This window comes from Oryctolagus cuniculus, chromosome 16, assembly GCF_051225735.1.
Source record: "Oryctolagus cuniculus isolate XC-2025 breed Fujian yellow rabbit chromosome 16, ASM5122573v1, whole genome shotgun sequence".
Classification (NCBI taxonomy): Eukaryota; Metazoa; Chordata; class Mammalia; order Lagomorpha; family Leporidae; genus Oryctolagus; species Oryctolagus cuniculus.
In genome coordinates, this window is record NC_142882.1 from 66004981 (window position 1) to 66029471 (window position 24491).

The 24491-nt window shown below is 43.7% G+C and overlaps 1 protein-coding gene and 1 long non-coding RNA gene across 17 annotated transcripts in view; one reads left to right on the plus strand and one right to left on the minus strand.

Moving 5' to 3' along the window:
• The window catches only part of POU6F2 (POU class 6 homeobox 2), a 448120-nt gene extending 425866 nt beyond the window's left edge, over positions 1 to 22254 (plus strand). Inside the window, exons 8-10 of the mRNA XM_089315645.1 lie at positions 4293 to 4461; positions 14373 to 14541; positions 17893 to 22254. Coding sequence (XP_089171771.1) covers positions 4293 to 4461; positions 14373 to 14541; positions 17893 to 18397 — 843 coding nt within the window. The 3' untranslated portion in view covers positions 18398 to 22254. The remainder of the gene's footprint in view (positions 1 to 4292; positions 4462 to 14372; positions 14542 to 17892) is intronic.
• The window catches only part of LOC103349454 (uncharacterized), a 165708-nt gene that overhangs the window by 43775 nt on the left and 97442 nt on the right, over positions 1 to 24491 (minus strand). For 7 of the 16 annotated variants that reach the window (XR_016222662.1, XR_016222655.1, XR_016222652.1 and 4 more), the window contains exon 3: positions 7291 to 7485. The exons of 5 other annotated variants lie outside the window; for them this stretch is intronic. This is a non-coding gene — a long non-coding RNA (uncharacterized LOC103349454). Of the gene's footprint in view, positions 1 to 4634; positions 5435 to 6671; positions 6896 to 7290; positions 7486 to 24491 lie in introns of those variants that run through there. 4 more of the 16 variants (XR_016222663.1, XR_016222656.1, XR_016222657.1 and 1 more) reach the window with 4 other exon arrangements.

Here is a 24491-nt window from a genome sequence, read left to right on the forward strand (position 1 = left end):
CTGTCTCCTCTGTAATGACATCACAACTTCCTAACGAAGAGGGCTATTTCCAGGATTAAGAATATATGTAGGGGCCGGCGTCATGGCTCACTTGGTTAATCCTCCACCGGCGGCACCAGCATCCCATACGGGTGCCGGATTCTGTCCTGGTTGCTCCTCTTCCAGTCCAGCTCTCTGCTGTGGCCCGGGAGTGTAGTGGAGGATGGCCCAAGTGCTTGGGCCCCTGCACCCACATGGGAGACCAGGAAGAAGCACCTGGCTCCTGGCTTTGGATCAGTGCAGTGCCAGCCATGGCGGCCATTTGGGGGGTGAACCAATAGAAGGAAGACCTCTCTCTCTCTCTCTCACTCACTGTCTAACTCTGCCTGTCAAAAAAAAAAAAAGAAAGAATATATGTAAAAGCACATGGGCAGCACTCAACAAAGGGTATCCTTTTCAAAATTAAGTCAGTATAATAAAGTACCTGCCTTTATAGACAATTCTAAGTTTCCGTGTCTCCAGGAAGGAAAAAGGATAAGTATTTTCTTCATGCTTCTAGACACTCCCTCCTTCAATGAGCTATTCTAATACTGTGGCCAATTTTATGATTTATACATGTAGGGCTTTTGCCAGTGATTGTATAATGCAAGTTCATATTATTTGGGCAGTTAAGTTATTGTCTAGAAAACCATGTAATTAAATTTTCCTAATGCAGCTTATTTAAAGTATATTAAATTTTTAATCTTAAATCATGGAGTTATTTTGTGAAGTACCTTAAATCTCTGGTTGGTCTTATCATATATTCTTATATGTATATTTATATGTAAGGATAAAATTTCTCAATATTAACATACCAAACTCATTAGACTATTATAGCCATAATGTTGTTTCGTGCTGTTTACCTGAAAGAATTAAAGGTGTAGCGATGGAAGGTAGCGCAGGTAGTACTTCTAACAATTTTTCTGGTCAAAGAAGTTAGGAAGGAGAAGTAGGTCCTCAGGCTGATTTTGGCATGTATACAGTAGGCTGTTCTCTCTGAATATAGAGGGGAGTCTTCAAAAGGTATGTGGAAAATGTGTCATCTTTTGATTCCATTTTTCCATAAACTTTTTGAAGGACCCCATACAAGTGATTCCAGAATCAGCAAACCTATGACTCCACTGGCTACTGGAGGGAGACACACAAGCTCCATTAAGATGCTCCTGCTCATGTACTCTTCTTGATTCTTGATTACTTTACAATTCTTTAAGTAATAACCTTTAAGAATTTTTATTGTTTTTTTTTTCCTATCTGTTTAAACTCTGGAGGGCAAGCTAGATCCCAAAGTCATTAAAAAAATGATTACTAACTTTGGAAGACAAATATCTTTCTTAGATTCTTAGCAATATTAGATTCTCTCTTCCTTAGATTTGGAACAAGTGCTTAAAAGAGCTATTTGAGTTTGTTCTTGGATTTCTTCTCCTGCATAGCTTAATGCTTAAGCCCCAGCCTTGCTTTGGTGACTTTTAAACAAGACAGCAGCCTGATTTTTTTTTACCAAGTTGTGTCTGAGGAAGAAATGTGTAAAGTGATTATTTTCTTATCCAGTTCCTTGATAGTACTTTACCACACCCAGGTCCAATAAAATATTGATGGAATGGTTGCTCATGATCCAGTAAGTCAAACTGTAAAAAGCTTTTACAAAGTAACTGTATTTAGAAAGACAACTCAATAGGTTAGAGGGGGCAGACTGCCATGCAAATATCCAATCACATTTTATTAAGTAAATTAAAAATAGATTTAATCTTTAATACGTGTCCCTACAGTATAAAATTTACTGGATTCAATTGTTGTTTATGTGCTCAGCAGATTGGCTAATTACCTTAGGCAGATGCGTCATGCACATTAATTTGGGTTCCTGTGTCAACACGTAACTCTCTGGCTCATAATCTAGCCTCCACTTAGTGCAGCTAAGTGAAAATAAGGATATTCACTTGAAATTAATTGCAGGAAATTCTGTAGGAAGGACAGTGTTGCATTCTGGAGAGATCCCTGATCCAGGGGGTGGGAGTCTGGATTCTAAAGTTCAGCAACCCCATGGACTTGAACCTGTCATTCACTTCTCATATCTGTGTGAAATACCATGTGAATCAGGGGAGCAGTTATTAGTTATTACCATGTTGGGACATAAAGGGAAACAGCTAGCTCCTAAAGCGCATTTTCAAAGGAGCCTCTCACAAACAATTGCTTAATAAAATGTTAACTTGATGGCTGAAAACATCTTAGGGAATTAGAACAACCGACAGTACCAAGTGTTGATGAGAATGTGGAGCAACTGGCATTCTCACAACAACAATGCTGGTAATATGAAATGGTACACCACTTTGAGAATAATTTAACTACTTTCTCAGAAATTCAAATCTGCATTCATAGTATGATCCAGCAATTTCACTCCTAGGTATTTACATAAAAGAAACAAAAACACTACTAGACACACAAAGCTGTATGTAGATGTCTGTAACAGCTTTACTCATCATGGCCCGATAATATCCCCAAACTGGAAACAATTAAATGCCCACCAGCCAATTAACAACATAAATGACATATGCAACTACTGTATAAAATTAGAATACAATTCAGTAACGAAATGGATAAATCTCAAAACAAGATGCCAAGTGAAGGAAGCCAGACACAAAGAGATCACATAATTTTGTGGCATCGCGCAAAGTGAGTCCCAGCGACAGAAAGCAGGGCAGTGGTCGCTTGCTACAGAGAACGTGGGCGCTGGACTGGGGCAGGGACTCACCGCAAAAAGGACGGGAATTCTGTGGAATTATAAGAACGAGAACGTTCTGTATTTCAGGTGTGGTGTTGGTGGTTTCACAGGGGCATGTATCTGACAAAACTCTCCAAGCTGTATAATTGAAATGGGTATATTTTATCATGTCTAAATTGTATCACAATGAAGTCGAATAAGAAAATGCATGCGCGCACACACACACACATTAGGAATGTAATATCAACTGTGAAGCTAAAACATGCCATGCTGTAGCTCTTAGATACTGACAATGTGCCTCTCAACGATCAGTGCCTGTTTTGTGGGCGACTCTCCCACTGAAGTTCACGTCTGATGTCCTTCTCCCAGGCTCACTCTCCCTCATAAAATCCCCTGTGTGTGGTGGGAGATACAAAGTCACTCTGTAAACCCAAAAGTGCCACATGTGGTCAGCAAGGGTGGCTGCCTCTGACATTCAGCAGAGGGTCCCATGGCAGCTCCATGGGAGGGCAACAGTCAATGGAGGGAGATCTCGCCCAGGCCTCCCAGTGGACCTGGAACTATATGCAGGCTCCCTCCCTTTCTTCTCCCTCATCTGTGCAGCTAAGCTCCTCTCACGCAGCAGCCCAGCGGTCCTTCTGTAATGAACAATTGGACAGAAAGACAGCCTTTCTCCATACACACAAAATTTCCAAAATTAAATGAATTCTTTGTGAAAATACAACTAAAAACTCGGGCCCCAGCATCAGACCTCTACGTCCAGAGCCCAGCCCCTCCACACCAACTGGATGAATCTATAAAACCTCTTGACCTCTCTGTGCCTCAGCTTCCTTATTTGTAAAGGAGGGGGCAAAATAGTACACAGGTCACAGACTGATGTGAGAATGAAATGAGACAGGACAAGAATGTCCTTAACACGGGGCTGGCACTGAGTAAGGAGCAACTGAGCCTACAAACATGACTGCATGTTTTTATTCTGACTCCCCAACTTCTGCCTTCATTTTCTCCAGGAAATCAGAGCATTTTGTCAACTCCATGGTGATCCACTCAGACTGCTGGGTCTGGGAGAGCAGAAAGTTCTCATATACTCTCAGCCTACACTGGAGCTTTCCCAAAAATACCAGTTACATAAAAGAAAGTGGTACGGCGAAGGCCACACCTTGAAGTTTCATATTCAATTCGATTGTGTTGTATTTCATCTATACAGACTTGAAAAAACCTGTCAAGCATGCTCTAATGGTATGAACAGGTGGAAAGAGTCCAGCCACATGCCACGGCTGAGAAATGTAGAAAATTGGGTGCTGTAGCAAGCCAAGTAAGGAATTAATAATATATTTAGAAAGACTAATAAAATGCCTGTCAAAGCCAAGTGGCAACATGTTAAATATTAAAAAAAAAATCCTGCTTGTATTTGTAGGTCATGGACTCTTCCTGAAGAGTATATATTCTTAGAAATAAAATGATTCAGCTGCAGATAAAACTTCGGTTCCCTGGCATGGTCTCCCACTTTTACATTCATTTGTGTATGTTTTCCATTCCCCTCCCCCGTCCCATGTAGCTCCACCAGCCCTCCCAGACGCCAGTGGGTCAAGCAGCCTCCCAAGGCAACCTTCTGCACCTGGCTCACAGCCAAGCATCCATGTCTCAAAGTCCCGTGCGGCAGGCTTCCTCTTCTTCCTCCTCATCTTCCTCTTCCTCAGCTTTGAGCGTGGGCCAGTTAGTCAGCAGTAAGTATCCTTTCTGGCTCGGTTTAAGTCGTGATGGCCTTCTTATTGCCTATTTGCAATGTATGTGTCTGTCTGTCTCTGTCTCTCTCTCTCTCTCTCCCTCCACCCCCACAGAGCAATTTTCTGGCACCACTAGGCCAGATGTATTGTGATGAAGTCCATGCCCTGGGCCAGATGGCTCCTCAGGGCAGCAGCCCCCTAAGCACACCCTGGCTTAATGCATGTTGGGGGCCAGCTCACATCCATTGCAAAGTGGCTCCTGGTGTTGCTGAGTCAGTCTGGCCACTTGAGAAGGTAGAAACTGATCAGCTTGCAGGGCATGAGCCACATAGCTCAGAACTGGAATAACCAACAACAGGCACTCAGCCAGCGGGTCAAGCTGATTTTCTGTGTGTTTGAAGTCCCCTGCCGTTCTATTTGTAGGTGTCAGAGGAAATAAAAGAGAGCGTGCCGGTGGGCGGGAGGGGATGTGTGCACAATGAGCCGCCTCCAGTGGCATGTGTGGGGAGCTGCAGGGACTCGAAGCAGATGGGAAATCTCTGCACAACCATTCATAAAATAAAATAAGCCTACAAGTTGCCTCCCGGAGCAGACCATCTATATAATTTATAGAAATGGTGTTTGGCCCTAGGTGAAGACAGTATATTCATCATATGCAAATTGAAGCATGTTAAGATGAATGGGACTTATTCACCTCAAATGCAACTTTTACTTACATGTTAAACCACAGAACATTTACATAGACTGTCATTCATCAGGAACCCAAAATCTGGCAGTTACGGGTTTAAAGGGCTAAAGCACCACACAGGCATCTGTGCCACAAAATGAAGATGCACGTGAGTCTGCGTATTTGAACCAACATCACGAATGACCTGTTACAGCAGAAACCATGGGGTCCTCAGATGGTGGTGCAGATCTGGTAGCTCAAAGCAAACTGGAGAGTTGCCATGTCCTCCCCCAAGAAGCAATCCCCCTAAACAGGAAAAAAATCACACACAGATACTTCAAAAGTTCATGGAAAATAGAAATAAGTTCATTTTGTTGCAAAAACAAAGTTTGAAATCCATGCTTAATTTTTACACAATACGCATTTTCCACAAATTTCCTGAAGATTCCTGGTGTATGTACAAGTATACAGATATTCAATTATATGAATAATTCAGGCAAGAAAGATGCCTGTGAGTATGGAAAAAGAATGGTATCAGACTATGAAAAGATGTCAAAATGCCAAGGTACTTCAGTGGAGCAGCCAGGATATTCTTGATCTTAAAGATGGGTCAACACCATAGTGTCAGAATACATATGAATTTCCTACCAACCCAATATTTTAGGTTGTTTAGATTTACAATCCCTCTCCATTTCAGCCAGAAACTTAAGTCTTACTCAAATAAAATCATGGATAAAATTAATTTGATTATAATCTGATTCTCTCAAATAAAGAAACCTCTTATAGGGGAGTTGTGGGAAAAGACTCAAACTTTACTCTTGCTCAGTATTCTGTATAAGTTTCTAGCAAATATTCTTTTTCTAAATGGCAGCAAGATCATAAATTTGGGATAGGCTGCTAAGATTTGGTCCTGAAAGACACCAAAGTCAAGCATCTTAAAGAGGAGAATTAAATTAAATGAGATAAAAATAAAAAACACTCTACTAATACATTATTTTACACCAGGTAAACAATTAGATGGATAGAGAGAAGGATGAATGGAAGGATAGAGAGCAGACGGATGGATGGATGAATTGGATTTTCTCTGGTTAGTTGTTACCAACTGGGTAGGGAAAAATTCACCTTTCTCAGAAATCAGTAACAGAGCTACTTCATGGGCCACAAGGAATTTCAATTGCACAACATATAACTTCTCAGCATATGATAAGCAAACCATATTACATATAATTGGTATAAAATATAAAGACCTTGAAGAGACAAACTCATTTTCTACATATACTTAAAGCAAGAAACGCCAAAGATATATGCAAGACCTGAAGGAGGACCCTATGCCAGCTCCATGGTCTTCCCAGGCAGGCATGAGAGTCTAGCAGTAGCACCAGGGGTCAGACTTTGCACAAATCCATTTCTGGCCTTGGAATTGCTACAGATCTTGAGCATATCAGTTTATCCCTTCTGCCTCAAAACCCAGCTATTGAATGAAAGTGTGATTCATGGATCATATTCCCCTGGTTTGATAATTGTTAATGAAAGGCCACAGAACTCAGGTACACACAGTGACCAGTTTATTATAAAGGATGTGATAAAGGATGCAAATGAACAGCCAGTTGAAGTACACAAAGTGAGGTATGGAAGGGTTTTGAGTGCAGGTACTCTGCTCCCATGGAGTTGAGGTGTACCGTTCCCTTGGTTTGTGGGTGTGTTCACCAGGCTTCATCATGTAGGCATGAGCAATTATTGACTCAATCTCCAGCCTCTCTTCCTCTCCTGGAGGATGCGGGGTGGGGAGTAAGAGGCTAAAAGTTCCAATCTTCTACTGATTGCTTAGTCTTTCCAATGACAAACCCTCATATTGAAAGTATCTGGGAGCCCACCAAGAGTCACCTCATTGGAACAAAAGATGTACACATCACTCAGGAGATTCCAAGGGATTTAGTGGCTGTATGTTACAAACCAGCACCAGTGACCAAATACTAGAACAAAGGATTTTCCTAACTTGCACATTACTTGATAAATTACAGGAGTTTTAGGAGCTCCATGCCAAAGATTCAGTGGCAAATATTACAAACGCATTTCTTATTATCTCAGACACTTTGGTCAAAACTATGGTGAGTCCTCCAAGTCATTGTCAAAGATGAACACCCTAGTGCTAGCCAACTTACCATATGTCAGATTAACTAGAGTATGCAGATCAGACGAACATGGTGCCTCCTCCAGGCAAAGAAATGCCTTAGAAATGGTGAAACAGAATTTTCATATGCAAAGAACACCACACGCAGGCTCAGCATCACCAAATACACACCTTGCTCTGGACTGTCTTGCTCCCATAGTTTTTATGGGCAAACCCCATAGAACGTCTGGAAGAAAAGCCAAACAAATGACTTGACAAATGTTCTAATTGTGTTTAAGAGTTACAGGGTACTGTTTAAAAATAGATTTGGGGTTTTGATTGTTTGCTGGTTTTGTTCCAGTATGCTCCTTTTAAACCCAACTTGTAAGTTTGATCCTGAGACAGCAAAGGACTTATTTCTAGTTCCCCTCAAAAAACAAAACTATTACCTAAAGACACATGGCAAAGGGGAGAGTGTTTGGCACAGCAAAGTCCCCACTTGGGACACTCACATCCCATGTTAAGTGTCTGGGTTAGAGTTCTAGCTCTGCTTTCAATCTCAGCTTCCTGCTAATATGTACCCCAGGAGGCAGCAGATAATGGTTCACGTAGTTAGTTCCTTGTCACCATGTGGAAGACCTATATTGAGCTCTGGGTTCCTGGCTTCAACCTGACTCAGCCCTAGCTCTAATGGTTGCACGCATTTGGTGAGTGAACCAGCAATAGAAGATCTCTCTCTCTCCCTCTCTCCCTCTCCTCCTCTTCCCCCTTTCCTTTCTCCTTCTGTTTCTTTGCCTTTTCAATAAAATGAAAACATTTTTAAAAGATTTACAGCAGTAAATTAAAGCACAGTGAAACCTTGATTCATAGTCCACACCATTTTCCACAACCTGATGAAGTCACCATATTCCAAGTCTGCCATTCTCTCAAATCACATTGAACAGTCCCGAAGGGTTTATTCCTCAGAAGGATTTGGTAAATATATCCATTATTTGCTGTGAGAATAGCACTAAAAAGCAGACTGATGTCAACGTAAGATGATTAATTCGTACTTTTGTCAGCCTTCTGTAAAGATGCATATTACTCCTAACAAAATCCCCCAGGCAGGAATTATAGCATGACGACTGTTCAACCTACTTAGCAACCCTTCATCTGATACCCAGGTTAGCAGTGGGAAGCGACCACATTTGGAAGACAAAGCAGAAAACCATCTTTCCTGAGCATTCAATCTGGTATGGGTCCAGTGACCATGGGCCAGATTCTACAAAATAGGTTTCTTTTCACAGTTTGCATTTAGCTCTCATAAAAATCTTTTTATTTTTCATTGCATGTATTGCAGACTTAAGATGGGAAATATCATCATTATACTTATGAGTCACTGCCAGTTTTCAACATTGGCTCACCCTAAATCCCTGGGCCAGTTAATCCTCTTATAGCGAGGGTCAAATTCAGGGTGGACCCCGGATGTCATTGCTATTGCCTTCTGGCCCCTTATTTAATATACTGCACTGACTTAGTCTGGAGCAAACTTTTATAAAAGGTGCCATTTCCTACTCAGTGCAGAGAAACCCCAGACTGGATTGTCCCTGGAGCCGGTTAAAGGTGCTGGATCCCCCTTGGGGGCAATCTGAAGATTTTCCCTGATATCCCCATCAAGGTGGCCTCAAATTCATCCTGAAAATGAACTCAACCTCCCGAGAGCCAGGAGGACGGAAGACAGAAAGCCATGTTGACCTGTCCCAGGGTAGAACATCAAACTCTGGCCCAGGCTGAGAGCTGAAGTAAAGTTCTAGGAAGCCTGCCTTCATTTCGTTTTCCCTCTCCAAGTAGACAAATGTGTTTCCCCTAAGGAAGGGGAACCATTCCAACAGTGAGGCAACCTCAAAAGTTGATGACAGAAACTCAGGGATAAATAATAGCATTAGTCTTTTTGATTAGTACAAAATATTTTACAGACACCATGGATTCTTCCACTGTGTGAAGACAAGCCCCTGGTGTTGCAATCAGGGTTAAGCTAGTATTTGTCCAGGGTGGCCACTTCTTTGGATGAGGAGACTTCTGTAGTCTTTTATAAAAAGATTTATTTATTTACTTGAAAGGCAGAATTACAGAGAGAGAGAAAGAGAGGTCTTCCATGCACTGGTTCACATCTCAGATGGCCGCCAATAGCCAGAGCTGGGCCAATCCGAAGCCAGGAGCTTCTTCCCAGTCTCCCACGCAGGTGCAGGGGCCCAAGCACTTGGGCCATCTTCCACTGCTTTCTCAGGCCATTGCAGAGAGCTGGATCAGAAGTGAAGCAGCAGGACGCGAACCAGCACCCATTTGGAATGTCGGCACCACAGGCAGTGGCTTTACCCGTTAGGCCACAGTGCTGGCCCCACTTCTGTAGTCTTGAGACCAATATAATAAAGCCATTATAATACATTATGACCCTCTGAATTTTACAGAGAAGAATCCCAGCATAAAGCTGAGCAGCTCACCTCCAACAATGAACAAATTGCACAAACAGATGCTAATTCAACTCCTGCCCTTTTATCCAGTAGAGCATTACGGTGTCTGAATCTCTTAAGAATTTCTATCTTAATACCACTGTAAGTAGAACCAGGAGGAAAGACAAGAGTGGGCAATGTGTCAGAGGGAGAAGAAGGAATCTAGCTTCCGGTGTAACTGTCTGCGGGGACCTCAGAGAAAACCTTGGGTTCTGCAGGCACCCATCACCCCGAGCACTAGAAAATGTTGAGTAACTCACACAGCACTGCTCCACGTGTGCGAAGTCAACCTCCACAGCTTTCTTTTCAACTCTGGTTGTTGACAGTGGTCTGGCGAGAAGCCGCCTGTATGATCACATACAGATTCAGCTCCTTGTCTCAAAGAACTGGTGTGAAGCCTGAACCAATAAAGTCCTCAGGAGCAGGGTAGAAAGACAAGGACACATTTACCTAAAATTGCACCCTAATGTGAAAATCTGCCTAGGACTGTGCTAAGTCTCATGGCAGCACAAGCCCCTGAACTGGAACAGATCATGGCAATCCTTTCAGAATAAAGATCAGTCCCTCCTTATCTCAGTTGATTCTTAGAGATCTAGAGATGGGCTATGCAAAAAATTTACTTCCCACCAAGGCTACTCAGTTTTGTCCAGAGAAAAATTCTTTCCTCTACCACAGACCACACTGGCAACCTAACCGGCTAACTCTCAGGCCTTTGTCGTATGCTGGGAGGTGAGGGAGGGGCGGACATATGGTGCCTATGAGGAGCCCCTCCACCCCAGGCCTGCCTGGCCCATCAGTCCTACAGCAGTGACAGAGTAGGTGTTCCATGTAGTGATAATGGTAAGGGGGGGCCAGCACCATGGCACAGTAGGTTAATCCTCCGCCTGCGGCGCTGGCATCCCATATGGGTGCCAGTTCTAGTCCCGGCTGCTCCACTTCCAGTGTGGCCCAGGAAGGCAGTGGAGGATGACCCAAGTGCTTGGGCCCTGCACCCACATGGGAGACCAGGAGGAAGCACCTGGCTCCTGGCTTCGGATCGCAGTAGTTCTAGCTGTAGCAGCCATTTGGGGAGTGAACCAGACAGAAGACCTTTCTCTCTTTTTCTCCCTCTCACTGTCTATAACTCTACCTCACAAATAAATAAAAGATTTTAAAAAAATAATGGTAAAAGTCAAGAGAGACAATGGCACACAGAGGACACTACACCCTGACTTCTCAGGCCAGAGCCATCGAGAAAGATTTCTGCAAATAGGATCAGCAGATGCCCCAGCATCCACACCTGCAGTGCTTGTTCAAAGTGCGCATCTGTAGGCCCCACACCAGGTGACTCAGACCTGCCAAACTAAGAAAAACGCAGGCTTAAAAGCCACATTGTTGAGAGAAAACTCTCTGGCTTCCATTTGTCCACTTTTGAACCTCCACTGCCCATCGTGGCAAAGCTGTCAAAGCCTCTATTCCCTCTCAGGGTCCCAGTCTGTTTCAAGTGTCCTCTCTGCTCTCAAAGGCTCCTCCCTCACACCTCATTGTCCCCGGCAAGGAGCCAATTTAGATTTGGTAAAGACCCTGATTGCCCTCCTTTGCCTGTGAAATTGTAGAACCACAGCCACACACCGCACACCTGCTGTGTCTATGGACTGCGGCCTTTTGGCAAGCCACCACCACTGTACCACCCCAGACTATCTCTGCTGCTCCAGAAGCAGACTCAGCCCCCACCGAGTGTGTGCTTTAAACACAGGGTCACAACACAGGCAGGCAGGCTGCAGGCCCCAGAGGGACTGGAGATGAGGAAGAGGAGGATTCCAAGGGGCAGCAGAAGCAGTTCCAGCTGACAGAGAGTTACCAAGGACAAATGTAGAATCCCACGCAGCCAAATCATCCAGCATTTCAAAAGAACGTGGGAAATCTAGATTTTTCTTCAGAAATCAATGTTTAACTGTTGACAAGTCATTTGAAAAACTTTGAAAGCACCAGAAAAGCTGAATTTTCTTTGTTAGCTATTCGGTTGCAACTTCTGCTCTAGGGATGTTTTAATGGAGAAATGAGAGAAGGGGCTCAAGGCTGCTATGTGCATGGATACAACCTCCCACAATTCTTAGCAAAGTCTGCAAGCCGCCCCAGGCTGCGTTGCTAGTGGGATTTAGATCCAAAGGGCAGACTCCACCAGGGATGACCCAAACAAGTATTTTATTAACCAAGTATTACCCGCCTTCCAGGGGGAAATCGGGGCGGGGGGGGGGATTCAGGATGCTAATTGATCCGAACAACCAAACCGATTCTCCAGGCACCCCCGCCCATGCACATAGATCCTCAGTGTGGAACACTGAGATATTCCCCCTCCTATCTTGAGCTTTTACCCTGTGAAGGCCCCCCACAGTACTTGCACTCTTCCCCACGACTGCACCTGTCTGCATGCAGTCCCTACTGAAAACAGCCCCTGCATTCTCTGAAAGCCACACACTGGCTAAGACCCAAGTGATTCTCCCTGCTGTCCCTGATCCCTTCTCTGCATACCTAGGGTGGGTACCACACAACTAGTTCTTTTTTTTAAGATTTATTTATTTGAAAGTCAGAGTTGCATAAAGAGAGAAGAGAGGCAGAGAGAGAGATCTTCCACCTGCTGGTTCACTCCCCAGTTGGCTGCAATGGCCGGAGCTGTGCCCATCCGAAGCCAGAAGCTTCCTCTGGGTCTCCCACGCAGGTACAGGGGCCCAAGGACTTGGGCCATCTTCTACTGCTTTCCCAGGCCATAGCAGAGAGCTGGATTAAAAGTGGAGCAGCTGGGTCTCGAACAAGTGCCCATATGGGATGCCAGCACTGCAGACGGTGGCCTAACCCATTACACCACAGTGCCAGCCCCACAACTAGTTCTTGATTACACTCTGATATTCTCCCTCATTTTTCAAGATTTATTTATTTATTCAAAAGGCAAAATTGCAGATAGAGAAGGACAGAGAGATTTTCCATCCAATAGTTCACTCCCCAAATGACCACAATGGCCAGTGCTGGGTCAGGCTGAAGCTAGGAGTTTCATCTGGGTCTCCCATGGGGGTGCAAGGGCTCAACGACTTGGGCCATCCTACCCTGTTTCCCCAGGCACATTCACAGGGAGCTAGATTAAAAGTGGAACAGCAGCCAGGACTCAGAGCAGCACACATACAAGGATGCCACAATGTCAGTTGCTCTAATTGATTCTTATGTGCTAGTGTCCCCTCTGGACTATTATTAATGCCATAGAAACTGGAACTGTCTCTGTCTCTCTCTTCCCTTCTCCTTCTACTCAGGATTCTCAGGAGTCACTTTGGGGGGGGAAAAAACCTCACAGGCTGTCAATTGCAGGTTATGTCACTTTCTAGTCTCCCCACAACAAAATCACGAGTGGTGACATGCAAAAATGCTACAGGACATTTTCTTAAATGCGAAGGTAAAGGTACAACGTACACCTGTACTGCTGATTTGTTTCCTCAGGCTGGAAAGAATCCTTGTGCAGTAATGGGAATCTATGCAGGAAGCTCTCAAGCTCTCCCCCACTCCCAGATATTAATATTGTTCAAAGTCCCTGAAAAATTGGCACTTCGGGGAGGCGAATGTTTGCTTCTTTTCATAACAATCAGAGTTTCGACAGCCCAGAACCCAGAAGAGTAATACAGTCCTTGGACAAGTCCACGAACTCCCTGAAATGGATGGGCTGTTGTGCAGAAAGAGGGAAGAGAAAAACTTTCCGGCTCAGTGGGAGGAATGAGGGGAAGAACAATAGAGGCTGCTGGCAGGGGAATGGCTTCGCGACAGGCAGGATCGAGCCGCACTTTGAAATCTTCCGCCATCCCCAACCCATGCTGTCTCCAGCTTGGTGTGCGTTTTCATTTATCCAGGGATCAGTAGCCGGGGGGGGGGGGGGGGGGGGGGGGGGGGGGGGGGGAAGAGTTTCATTCTCCAGCTGTTGTGTCATTTCCCTCGCTAAGTCCTAAATTGACCGCACTACCCAGCACCAAAGGAGCCTTCCTGGGTAGGCACTGCTTATTATGTGCCCTTTCAGGGACAAAGGCGTCCGTGTCAGTGAGCTGCTATGGGGAGAAAAACAACAATACTATTCTCGCAGCATCATAAGAACACTCTTCTGAGACGCTAACCTGCACATGAGAAATTAGACAACACTACCGTCTCTTAGCCCGAATGCCTTGGGATCAGGTGAAGGAAAACCCAAACTGCTACTCGCTTCAAGGGCAATTTTACCAGTAAAGATTCCAATTAAGACACTCCAAGCACAAGTTTTCCAATTTTCATATCTGATCCTATTCATAGGCAAGCTGGAGCTGCAGGCGTCACAGATAGCCTGCCAGTGCTGGCTGGTATTTGTTAAGCCCTCAGGAGCACGCCCTTGCACTGGGGAGTGGCAGGAGGGAACGGGCTGTGGTCTTACCTGGGACAGAAGCACCTGGAAGCATGACTTGTGTGGGTGTAATGAATGGGGTCGGGGGTGGGGGTGGGGGCGGGGGTGCCTCACCTGGGAGACAAAGAGAAGACTCTGCGACATTGGCTTTCCTCACTGCTCTGTTCGAGAGAGCCACTCTCTTATAAATCGTAATAAGCAGATATCACTCGGTTGTGTGTTGACATATTGATCCTATTTTTAAAAACATCTCCACAGATCCTCAAACGGCAGCGGGTGAGGTGGATGGGGTTAATCTGGAGGAGATCCGAGAATTTGCCAAAGCTTTTAAAATCCGGCGCCTGTCCCTTGGCCTGACCCAGACTCAGGTGGGACAGGCTCTCAGTGCTACCGAGGGCCCTGCGTACAGCCAGTCGGCCATCTGCAGGTAACCGCGCCGCATGCCGTCACCTCCGCTGGCCGGCCGGGACCTCGCTGGTCCTCGCGGTTCAGCTGTTTTCCTTCCGGGCGGGCAAAGCTGGAGGAGCAGAGTGTGGGAACAAGTTTGGGGGTAGCCATGTTGGGGTGGGTGATATTGCTGAAGCAGATTTGGCGGGGGGCGGGGTCTGGCTTGCTAACTCCTGTCAACTCACTATGAACTCCCAAGGCGGTCTCACTGGAAACACTACCCCGGCCAGCAGCCTCTCTTCTGGGCCACCAACTCTGCCTGCACACAGGAGTCGACTCTGAGCAAATGTCATGCTGCCAGGCCTGATTTGTGTTAATACTCCCACTATGGCTGCTCAGAGACAGCTATCAGAATTTTCCAAGAAAATACTCGTTGAAAAAAATATACTTAACCATCTTGCGATTTTAAAGAATTTTTAACCTGTCTTCCTAGATACAGATTTAAAAAGCACATTTAAAAAAAAAATTTTTAAACAGCAGCAGTTGCTTTGAATGGATCAGAAAGGGGTAGTGACAATCTGGTCTAACTGTGCCCAGCCTTGCAAAATTAAATAAATAAATAACAGAATCCAGCCTTGGCTGTGTTCAAGTTGATCCGGGTTAAGTCGTCAGAAGCAGACCCCGTGCATGCATGTGTGTGTTGCACTAATCCCATGTTTATGCATGAGGTAACAGAGGCACTTCGGTAAGAGCTTTTTCCTCTTGGGCACTGCCTTATGAGTCCTCCTCCATCAGGAAAAGCCAAGAAACCAACTCTAAACTCATTTAAGTGGATTTTGTTCTTGGTGATCCATGAAATGCTGTCTTTTTATCTGCTCTTTATACTTTTAATGTATTCCCCAAAGGACGGAAGTGTACTTTTCCTGCAGTTTAAGACTAAGGTTATAAATAACATCAGTATGGGGTAGTAGCTTGCAGCTCACATTTTGCTCAATGATTTTCCATAAAACCCATTGATTGTTGTTAAATACAAAAAGCACCATAGGATCCTCTCACTTGTATGGTCTCCCCTACTGTTTTTTCTTATAAGATACCTCCCTGTAGAAAATAACCTTTATTCAGTCTATACAAGGATACTACTGCTGAGAAATTTGTTTCAAGGCTTGTATATGTTATTCCAAACAACACGTACAGAAGCATCAACACTAACAAGCAGCATCAATGATATGAATACTTCCTTCCCTGTTGGGAAACATTAATTTCGTTTCATCTTGACAGGCTTGTGATAAAGGCAGCCACAGGTTTTTAAGTTGTTGCCAATTTGCTATTGTTGCTAAATTCCTCTTTTGGCTTATGTTTAGTGTTAAAATGTGATTTCCTTTTATTGATTGAAGTGCTACCTAATGTTTTAACTCATACACCTAGTGTTCCTTGGGCATTCCCAATCAAGTATGTTGATTTCTAAAGTCTTGCCCAGGGAAGTGCCAAAAAGGCTGTTGTCTAAAACGAAGAGAGACCTTGGGAATTCCTGGTATCATAGAACAAATCAGATGCCTTGACTTTGAGTCCTTTCTCCAGCTCCCAGAGTTTCAGGAGCTACTTATCAAGGAGGGTAGGGGGGTAGAAATCTTGAAAGAGACCAAGGTCTTACATTGGAAGAATTTCAGCAAATTCAAAGGGTAGGAAGGGATCTGCATTGGAGCAAGTGGCAGCTCTTTTCCCTAATTAGCCGCAACAATGCATAGATGCTACTTTGGATGCCACCAATACAGTGGACATCGCCACCACAAGCTCTGCCGTTATGTGCCATGGCTCTCAAGAGAAGATTATCATGCTATCAAGAATTTAAACTTTGAGACTTTATATTATGATAAATGACAGTAAAATGCTGGACGTGGAGAACTGGAATAACAATAAGAGCTTTTGGGGGAGCTTGTCACAAGTAAGAAGCTCATAAAATAACATTAATTATCAGCTCATTTATAGTGAAAGCAAGTGGAGTGTTTGCCTCCTTGACCAATACTAGAAATTGGGTTTAATAAACTCCTTGAACTCTGCATGGAATGGAATGCTATGGAAATCACATTAAAATTTGATAATGTTTGTGCTGCTTATCACAACGTTCAAGATCTAAAATGTGCTGCCAAAAATAAGATTAAGGCACATAAAGGAAGCCTATCCTTCCCATCCTTTTGTAAGCATCCTTGTAAAATGTATTCTGACCAACACAAGTTCATTGTAACACTATGAGCACAGGCTGTTGTCATCAGATGCAATCTGTTTTTCAACAGCATGGAACACTGTAAAAGGAGAGAGGAATTCTGTGTATCCAAAGTTATACTGGAGAGGGCTGTGCATTTGGATTTAAAGCAAACAAACGCATAAAAGAAACTGGTGCTTTTTTATATTTCATTGAGAGTGGGTGTGAATTGAGTACCAGGATGACCTCTTAAAACACTGTATATAATTTTGTCCAAGATGCTTCATATTTTCTAAAGTCAATGTAGCAAAGAATTGCTGATGGCAATTGATATATAGAAGACCTCATTTACAGAAAATGGTATCATTCAAGTACAGTTTGCAGATATCGCACATTAAACACAGCTTGATGCCCTGGTGCAAAAGTACACCATTACGCTGGCCAGCATTTGGAAGGCATGGGGTGGCCTTAGCACATGGGGTGGGGGTTTCCATAGTAATTACAATGAGTCCAGCTGTTTGAGCGAAACAGTGAAGCAGCAATGGGCTGTGTTTTACCTGGAAAGGGGGCATGTTGTTAACTTACATAGGGTGAAAATTGCTTGTTACCAGACAGAGAGAGAGAAGTTAAAATGAGATACAAAAGAGAGATGAAAGAAAGAAAAGAGCTGTAAAAGAAAACTTGTCCCAGCTGCTGTCCCTGACTATGATAATAACTGCAACATTTTCATACCCAAGTCAATGGGAAGAATTTAAAGCAAACTAAATGTAAAACATACAAAGTATCACTTTTAAATCAAAGAACATGACAACTGTTGTCTTTGATGTCACTTGCCTTAAGGATTCTGAGGGTTGGAGCAATAGAATTGGTACAATTAAAGTAAAAGCTTAGATCTCAGGGTGCACAGGGAAAAGGCATGAGAGTTGCTTGGGTTTCCAATTGTGCTGTCATTCTGGTCCCTTGTGTGCGTGTGTGTGTGTGTGTGTGTGTGTGTGTGTGGTTTGCATGCACTGCATGCAGCATGCTGGGAAGGTGGGCGCTGGCGTGGGTGGGGCTGGCTACCTTGCAGCTGGCTGCTAATCTGGAGTGGATCTGGCCTGCTGGGCAGGCAGGCAGGCAGACAGGCAGGCAGGAGCCCCACCCTGGCCGAGAACTCAGTGTAAGACTGTTCTTTCTCAATTCTCCCCCCAGACACACCATCCTGAGAAGCCACTTTTTCCTACCACAGGAAGCCCAAGAGAACACTATAGCTAGCAGTCTGACAGCCAAACTGAACCCTGGCCTTTTGTATCCTGCCAGGTTTGAAAAGCTGGACATCACCCCTAAAAGTGCCCAGAAGATCAAGCCGGTGCTTGAGCGGTGGATGGCTGAGGCTGAGGCCCGCCATCGAGCAGGTATGCAGAACCTGACCGAGTTTATCGGGAGTGAACCGTCCAAAAAGCGCAAGCGGCGCACCTCCTTCACACCCCAGGCCCTTGAGATCCTCAATGCCCACTTTGAGAAGAACACACACCCCTCGGGGCAGGAAATGACCGAGATTGCGGAGAAGCTGAGCTATGACCGGGAAGTAGTTAGAGTCTGGTTCTGCAATAAGAGGCAAGCCCTGAAGAACACAATTAAACGCTTAAAACAGCACGAGCCGGCCACGGCGGTGCCCCTGGAGCCTTTGACAGACTCTCTGGAAGACAACTCCTAAAGAGACACATGCCCACCCGCGACCAGAAGCAAAATCCACCGCGACACGATTCCACCCTGGGACTCCACCAAGAACAGAAGTACAGTTACATTTAAGAACAGCCCCAGTCACGTCACCCTTGTAAGTAAGAGACTAAGAAAACTACCAAGTGGACAGAATGGTTTGTACATGTCCGTTGGTTTTCCAAAAAGGAAAAAAAAATGTTTTTTTGAAAATTTTTAAACAAGGTGCACACCACACTCGAGGTGTGTGTACTTAGGATAGTTCCCACCACCTGTCTCCCCAAAGCCAGTTTTTTAAAGCAAACCAAATAACCACATACTTTTTTCTGTAAACTATGAAAATGTGAACACGTTTTAAGGAAAAAGAAAAAACAGAACTAAACCAAAAAAAAAAAAACAACAACAAACAGAAACTTGTATCTGTTTCAAAGCGAATACAAGCCTGCCACCTGGAGGAAGAGCTGCATCCTTTCAGGTACTAAGTGCTCATCACTGAACTGTTTTAACCAAAGTCGGAAACGCGGCATTGCCAACGCGATCGCTCGCCTCCTCTTCTCGGCGTGTAAAGTTGTGTTACCGGTTTTTACATTTGTACTAACGGGAAAATAGGAAGCCTGATTCCTCCCATCTTCCCCATCTGTCGTCTCCCCCTCCGGGGCGGGTGCCATTGTCGAAGCCATTCTCTGAGGCTCACTACTGGGTTTGGCGGGGGGCAGGAGGCTTTGTTTCTCTTTCTCTTTCGTTTGGGAGGCAGGGGGCATCCTGGATCGTGTGCCAAAGCATCCGCTGCATTCTTCTCCCCCATGACTCGCGCGGGTGTGAGAAAAGAAAATGGAGCTTTGGAGTCTCCTCTTCCCCCCCGTGTCTCCAGGGGCCTGCTGCAAGGCCAGTCTTTTCCACTCAGATTCTAGTGAAATGCAGGAGAGACTCCAAAACAGCCAGGGCTTTGCTCGATGAACTGTCAACACTGGCATAAGCTGTAATTGTGCTCACTGTCCACACCACAGCTTGGGATTTTGCTCAGTCTGTTGGCCACGTACATGGAGAGCTGACCAAAACTAATTTTGTAATATAAACATAAGCTGCACATTTGGTTCAATACTTACATCTATGTTCTGCTTCTGTGCAAAGCAATTTCTCTCAGAAGTCTGATAGCCAAAGAAATGTCTCAAGGTTTCAGTCAAAGTACACACATGGCGCACACACACCCATATGCACACACACAAAGAAAGAGGCCAGGAAGGAAGAGTGACTGGATCATTCAAGGTCATCATGTATACCCTGTTAGTCTCATCTTTCATCCCCATAGCGATGGCAGAACTTTTTCCGGGGGGGTGGGGACGGAGCCAATTGTCCTCAGGATGTGTGAACAGAGCATAAAGGTGGCAGGCAAATCCTAACCACTGCAAGTAGGGGCAGGGTTCTTGAGGGGAAAGGAAGCGGTAACAGTCCAGTGTCTTTACTGAGAAAACAGACGTTGCTTATCTAGCACATCAGAATCACCTTCACAACTAGAAGTAGAGGATTATTTCATCGTTAAACATAAGCAGCCTCGAAAGATCCACGGGCCACAATAACCCAAGAAACCAGCAGAAGGTGCCGAGATGGGAGGATGGCAGTGCACGGAGCACCTGCAGCTGATGTCATCACCCAGGTGTAGGCGGAAGGTGTTCTGTCAAACCAGCAGGCAAAAGAGAACCCAGAGTTTGCTTGTTGGTGCAGTGTAAATATTTATGAATAATTAATAATCATGCTGATATACTATCTTGAAGTAAATTATGAAAGGAAAAAGAGAAATTCCACCTCAGATTGCCCAATGGGTAAGAAACGCCACCTCCTTCCCCTACCACAATCCCTTCTCCCCTGGGGATTTGATTTTCTTCTTCTGTCATCTCCTTTGCTGGTTGTGTGACCGTGACAGTATAATTGTACCCTCAGATGAGTCATGCTGCAATCAGGAGACCACCAGCGAGGAAACTCTAGAAGAAATCCTGGAATCAGAACTCGTTGCTCACAAAGATTTCTCATTTCGCCATTCTGACGCTAATTGGACCACACTACCCTGATCCTCAGTGCCGGCAACATCATGGTATCCGTTTCACCACCTCCAAATCTGCACAAATGCCAACAACCCAGATACCCAAAACTTTATTGATTAAAACAGATTTTGTATTCTCCTAGGACCTGTTCCAAATTCCATCAAGACAAGCTCCCCAAGAAGAGAAGTTAACAAGATAACGGATGACGGATGCTAAATGTTTAAATATATGCTGACAGCAGTTACATAAGGCCTGCTTAGTTCTGAGATCTATAATTGGAAGGGTGTAACTAGGACAGTGAAAATATAAAAGTAATCGTCCAGAGTGGAACAAAAAAGAAATATATTCATCCCACAGTCATAAAACCATTCATGTGTGGTGATTTTTTTTACAGTTTTATAATTTTGTATTGTTTTATAAATTATTTATAAAGTATTGTAATGCTTCTTATATTAATTTTTTACAGATAAATTTTTTGCTACAAGGCATAAAAAGATGCCTGAACAGATTCTTAGGAATATAAATTATACTGTGTAACTCATTAAGTCTTTGGGAACGCACCTATTGCTTAATTTTATTATGACATTTCTTGTTTCTACTTGTAAACAACTTCATACACCAAGAGCATTTAAGTGTCTTTTATGTTTCCATGAACTGAAGGTTAAGGTTATGGTTTCCACCAACAACAACAACAACAACAAAAATAAAAGCCACTTTGGGCATATGTGATTGTATTTCAAGCTTCAATATCTTTTTCATAGATTGTTAAGTTAGTGTCATCTTCATTTTCTTCATTCCTCAATGGAAAAAAATGACAGTGGATGTTATATTTTACATTTGTTTGTGGGTTTCCTTTTTAACCAAAAAATTTTTGAATAGTTGGAAGTTTTAAGTTTTGGTTTCTTTATTTTATAACCGCAGATACACACACACACACACACACACACACACACACACCATGAAAGAGAGAACAAAAAAGCAAAAGGAGTTAGGAAAATAATAAAACAAGTAGAGGCGTATCAAAGAACTCAAGCTATAACCAAAAAGAAATCGTAAAATGCCTTTGCTCATCTTCTCTACGCTGGACCAAAGCTCAATATTTGTAGGTATATGCACATTGTATAGATATGGCTAAATGTTGCTGACAATCTCGCAATACTAAACTGTTCCTATTTTAAGATAAAAAAAAAAAGACATACAAACTGTTCATCAATGTTTTACCTCAGCACTCTACTTGTACCCAGTTAATGACCAAGCTTAAAAAAATGGAGAAAAAGGAAATTAATTTTCATTTCCATGTTTGACTGTAAAATCTGTTTGGATAACATTTTGTAATGAGCTTTTTGTCATGTGATTTGCTTGTCTTCAACTTGCAATTATGTGAGGCACACTTGCTTATTTGTTGTTAAGAAAGTGATTTATTTTTCGTCCTCTGTGCTGTGATCTAGACTGGTCACCAGGGTCACTTATGAGGCACCACACAGAGATCTGCTTCTCCACGCCTGGAGCAGCAGCAGGAGGGAGGGCAGGAAAAATCAGACCGGGTTGTTTTGGGAAAATCAGGATGACAAGAAGTTGACGTGATATACTTGTGACCAAGAAGCCAAACTGGATATTTAAAAGCTCCTTACTTGCTCTGACATTGAAACCAAAGCTGATTTATCTGCACAGGTTGCTTAATGTTTAAAAAAAAAAAAAAACTGTACTTAATCTAGAGCAATATCTGTATGGTTGGTAAAGCTGCACTTTGTGTATTTCTTAACAGCTTCAGATCTGTCACTTTTAATTTGTACCATAAGAAAATAAAGAATTGTTTGACATGAGCTTCTAGGCTAAGCGTGTCTTGCACTCAAATACATCATCTAAATTGTAAGCATATAAATATATTTGCAATCTCAAGTGTTAAGGAAAGGAAGGGGCTTGAAACACACTGGTCAGTATGATTATTTTAACTTTTCAAATGAAATACTATTCATTGGGACTCCTTTGATTCCAAGTTCTAGAAATCCAACTCCAACTTGCCTAAACAAAAAGACACTACATTGTTTGACTTTCCTGGGAAGTCCCACTGTGGCCCTCAAGCACAGCTGGACATAGAGTAGCCTCATGGAAGTCATCAGCCTGTCCTGCATGGCTTCCTTCACAGATGGACTCTGTACCCGTGGACATCAGGGCTTTGAGCCTGGTGCTTGTCTCTAAGCACTGGTGCAGGGGGGATGGTGCTCTTACATCATCCATTTCCAGTCATAGGCTCATCCCTGTGGAGCCATGGGGCCTCCTGGTGGCAAACTCATGGGACCACAAGCAATAAAAGAGAAGTCTCCATGAAAACCAGAAGACGGAAGATGGGACACGATAGTGGGCAGACAAAAGCCAGAGTCGCCACTGTCCACTGCTCACGCCCAGGTGTGCAGGTGCACCAAGAGTTCTGCTGGGAGGGAGTGCTCTGTTGCTCTTCAGGAATGTCTGGTGTGATGCAGAAAGTGTACACATTTAGAACGTGCGGGAGCTGAGAGTGAGTGAGGACGGAGTTCATGTTACAGTTTACTAATTCAAAAGGAAAATAGAAGCATCTTGCTAAAAAAAATTACAGCAGAAAACATACTATTTAGAATCACAATTTCAATATTTTCAGTGACCTTTAACAAATATTTCTTATGCTAGATGGAGATCCATATATTAACTTCTTGTTGTGACTGATAAAAAGTGCTTTGAGGAAAGCAGGAGAACCAAAAATCTGAGCACCCATGAATTATAAATGGGCAAAGAAAGGCCAGGAAACTCCAAGATTGAGTTTAAGAGGAATAAAAATATATATATTGATGCCTTCTGACCTCATGGATGGGAAAAGGACAAGAAAAAGTAATTGTAAAGTTTTTTTCCATATAGACATACTCTGAAAGTATTCTGGGGAAAATTTCTGCCTATGATTACACCTGTTTAAAACGACAACAATCAGAGTGGGCCTCTGGTGCAACAGTTAATGATGCCATACATCCCACACCAGAGTGCCTTGGTTTGAGCGCCAGCTTCACTCTCGATTCCAGCTTCCTGCTAATGCACACCCTGGGCAGAAGATGATCGCTCAAGTACTTAGATCCCTGCCACCCAAGTGAGAGACCTAAACTGAGTTCTAGCCAGTGCAGGTCTTTGGAAAGTGAATCAACAGGTAGATATTCTCATTCTCATTCTCATTCTCTCTCTCTCTTTTCTCTCTCTCTCTCTCTCTCTCTCACACACACACACACACAATTAAAATCAACAAATTTTTAAAAGTTTAATAAACACAACTATAACACAATCATTCTGTATTCCACAAATATCTTCTAAGCACTTAATATGTTCAGAAAATTCTGTGTGTTAGACTCAGAAAAAAAACAAAATCTTTGCCTTCAAGTAGCTCACATTCATTGTACCAAGACCAGCAATATTTCTCTAAAAATTAAAATCATCCCCTATTTCTTATATAGCAAAATTTCACACATAAAACAAATTTCAAAATTAAACTGATAAAAACAGGTCTGAGGCAAACTTCAAAACAGAAGCAAATGGGTAAGAATAACCTAGGCTTAGACACTAGTATTTGTCTTAACTGAATCCAAAACTGTTCCAATAATTTTCTACTAAACCAACCATATACATACAATATAGATAGTGGCAGGTGTAGCAGGACAATGGTCAATGAGTGTAATCAAAAATCTATGGTTGGAAAGTACTCAGAAGCAAGGCTTGCGCCGCGACTCAGTAGGCTAATCCTCCACCTTGCGGCGCCGGCACACCGGGTTCTAGTCCCGGTCGGGGCGCCGGATTCTGTCCCGGTTGCCCCTCTTCCAGGCCAGCTCTCTGCTATGGCCCGGGAAGGCAGTGGAGGATGGCCCAAGTGCTTGGGCCCTGCACCCCATGGGAGACCAGGAGAAGTACCTGGCTCCTGCCATCGGATCAGCGCGGTGCGCCGGCCGCAGCGGCCATTGGAGGGTGAACCAACGGCAAAGGAAGACCTTTCTCTCTGTCTCTCTCTCTGTCCACTCTGCCTGTCAAAAAAAAAAAAAAAAA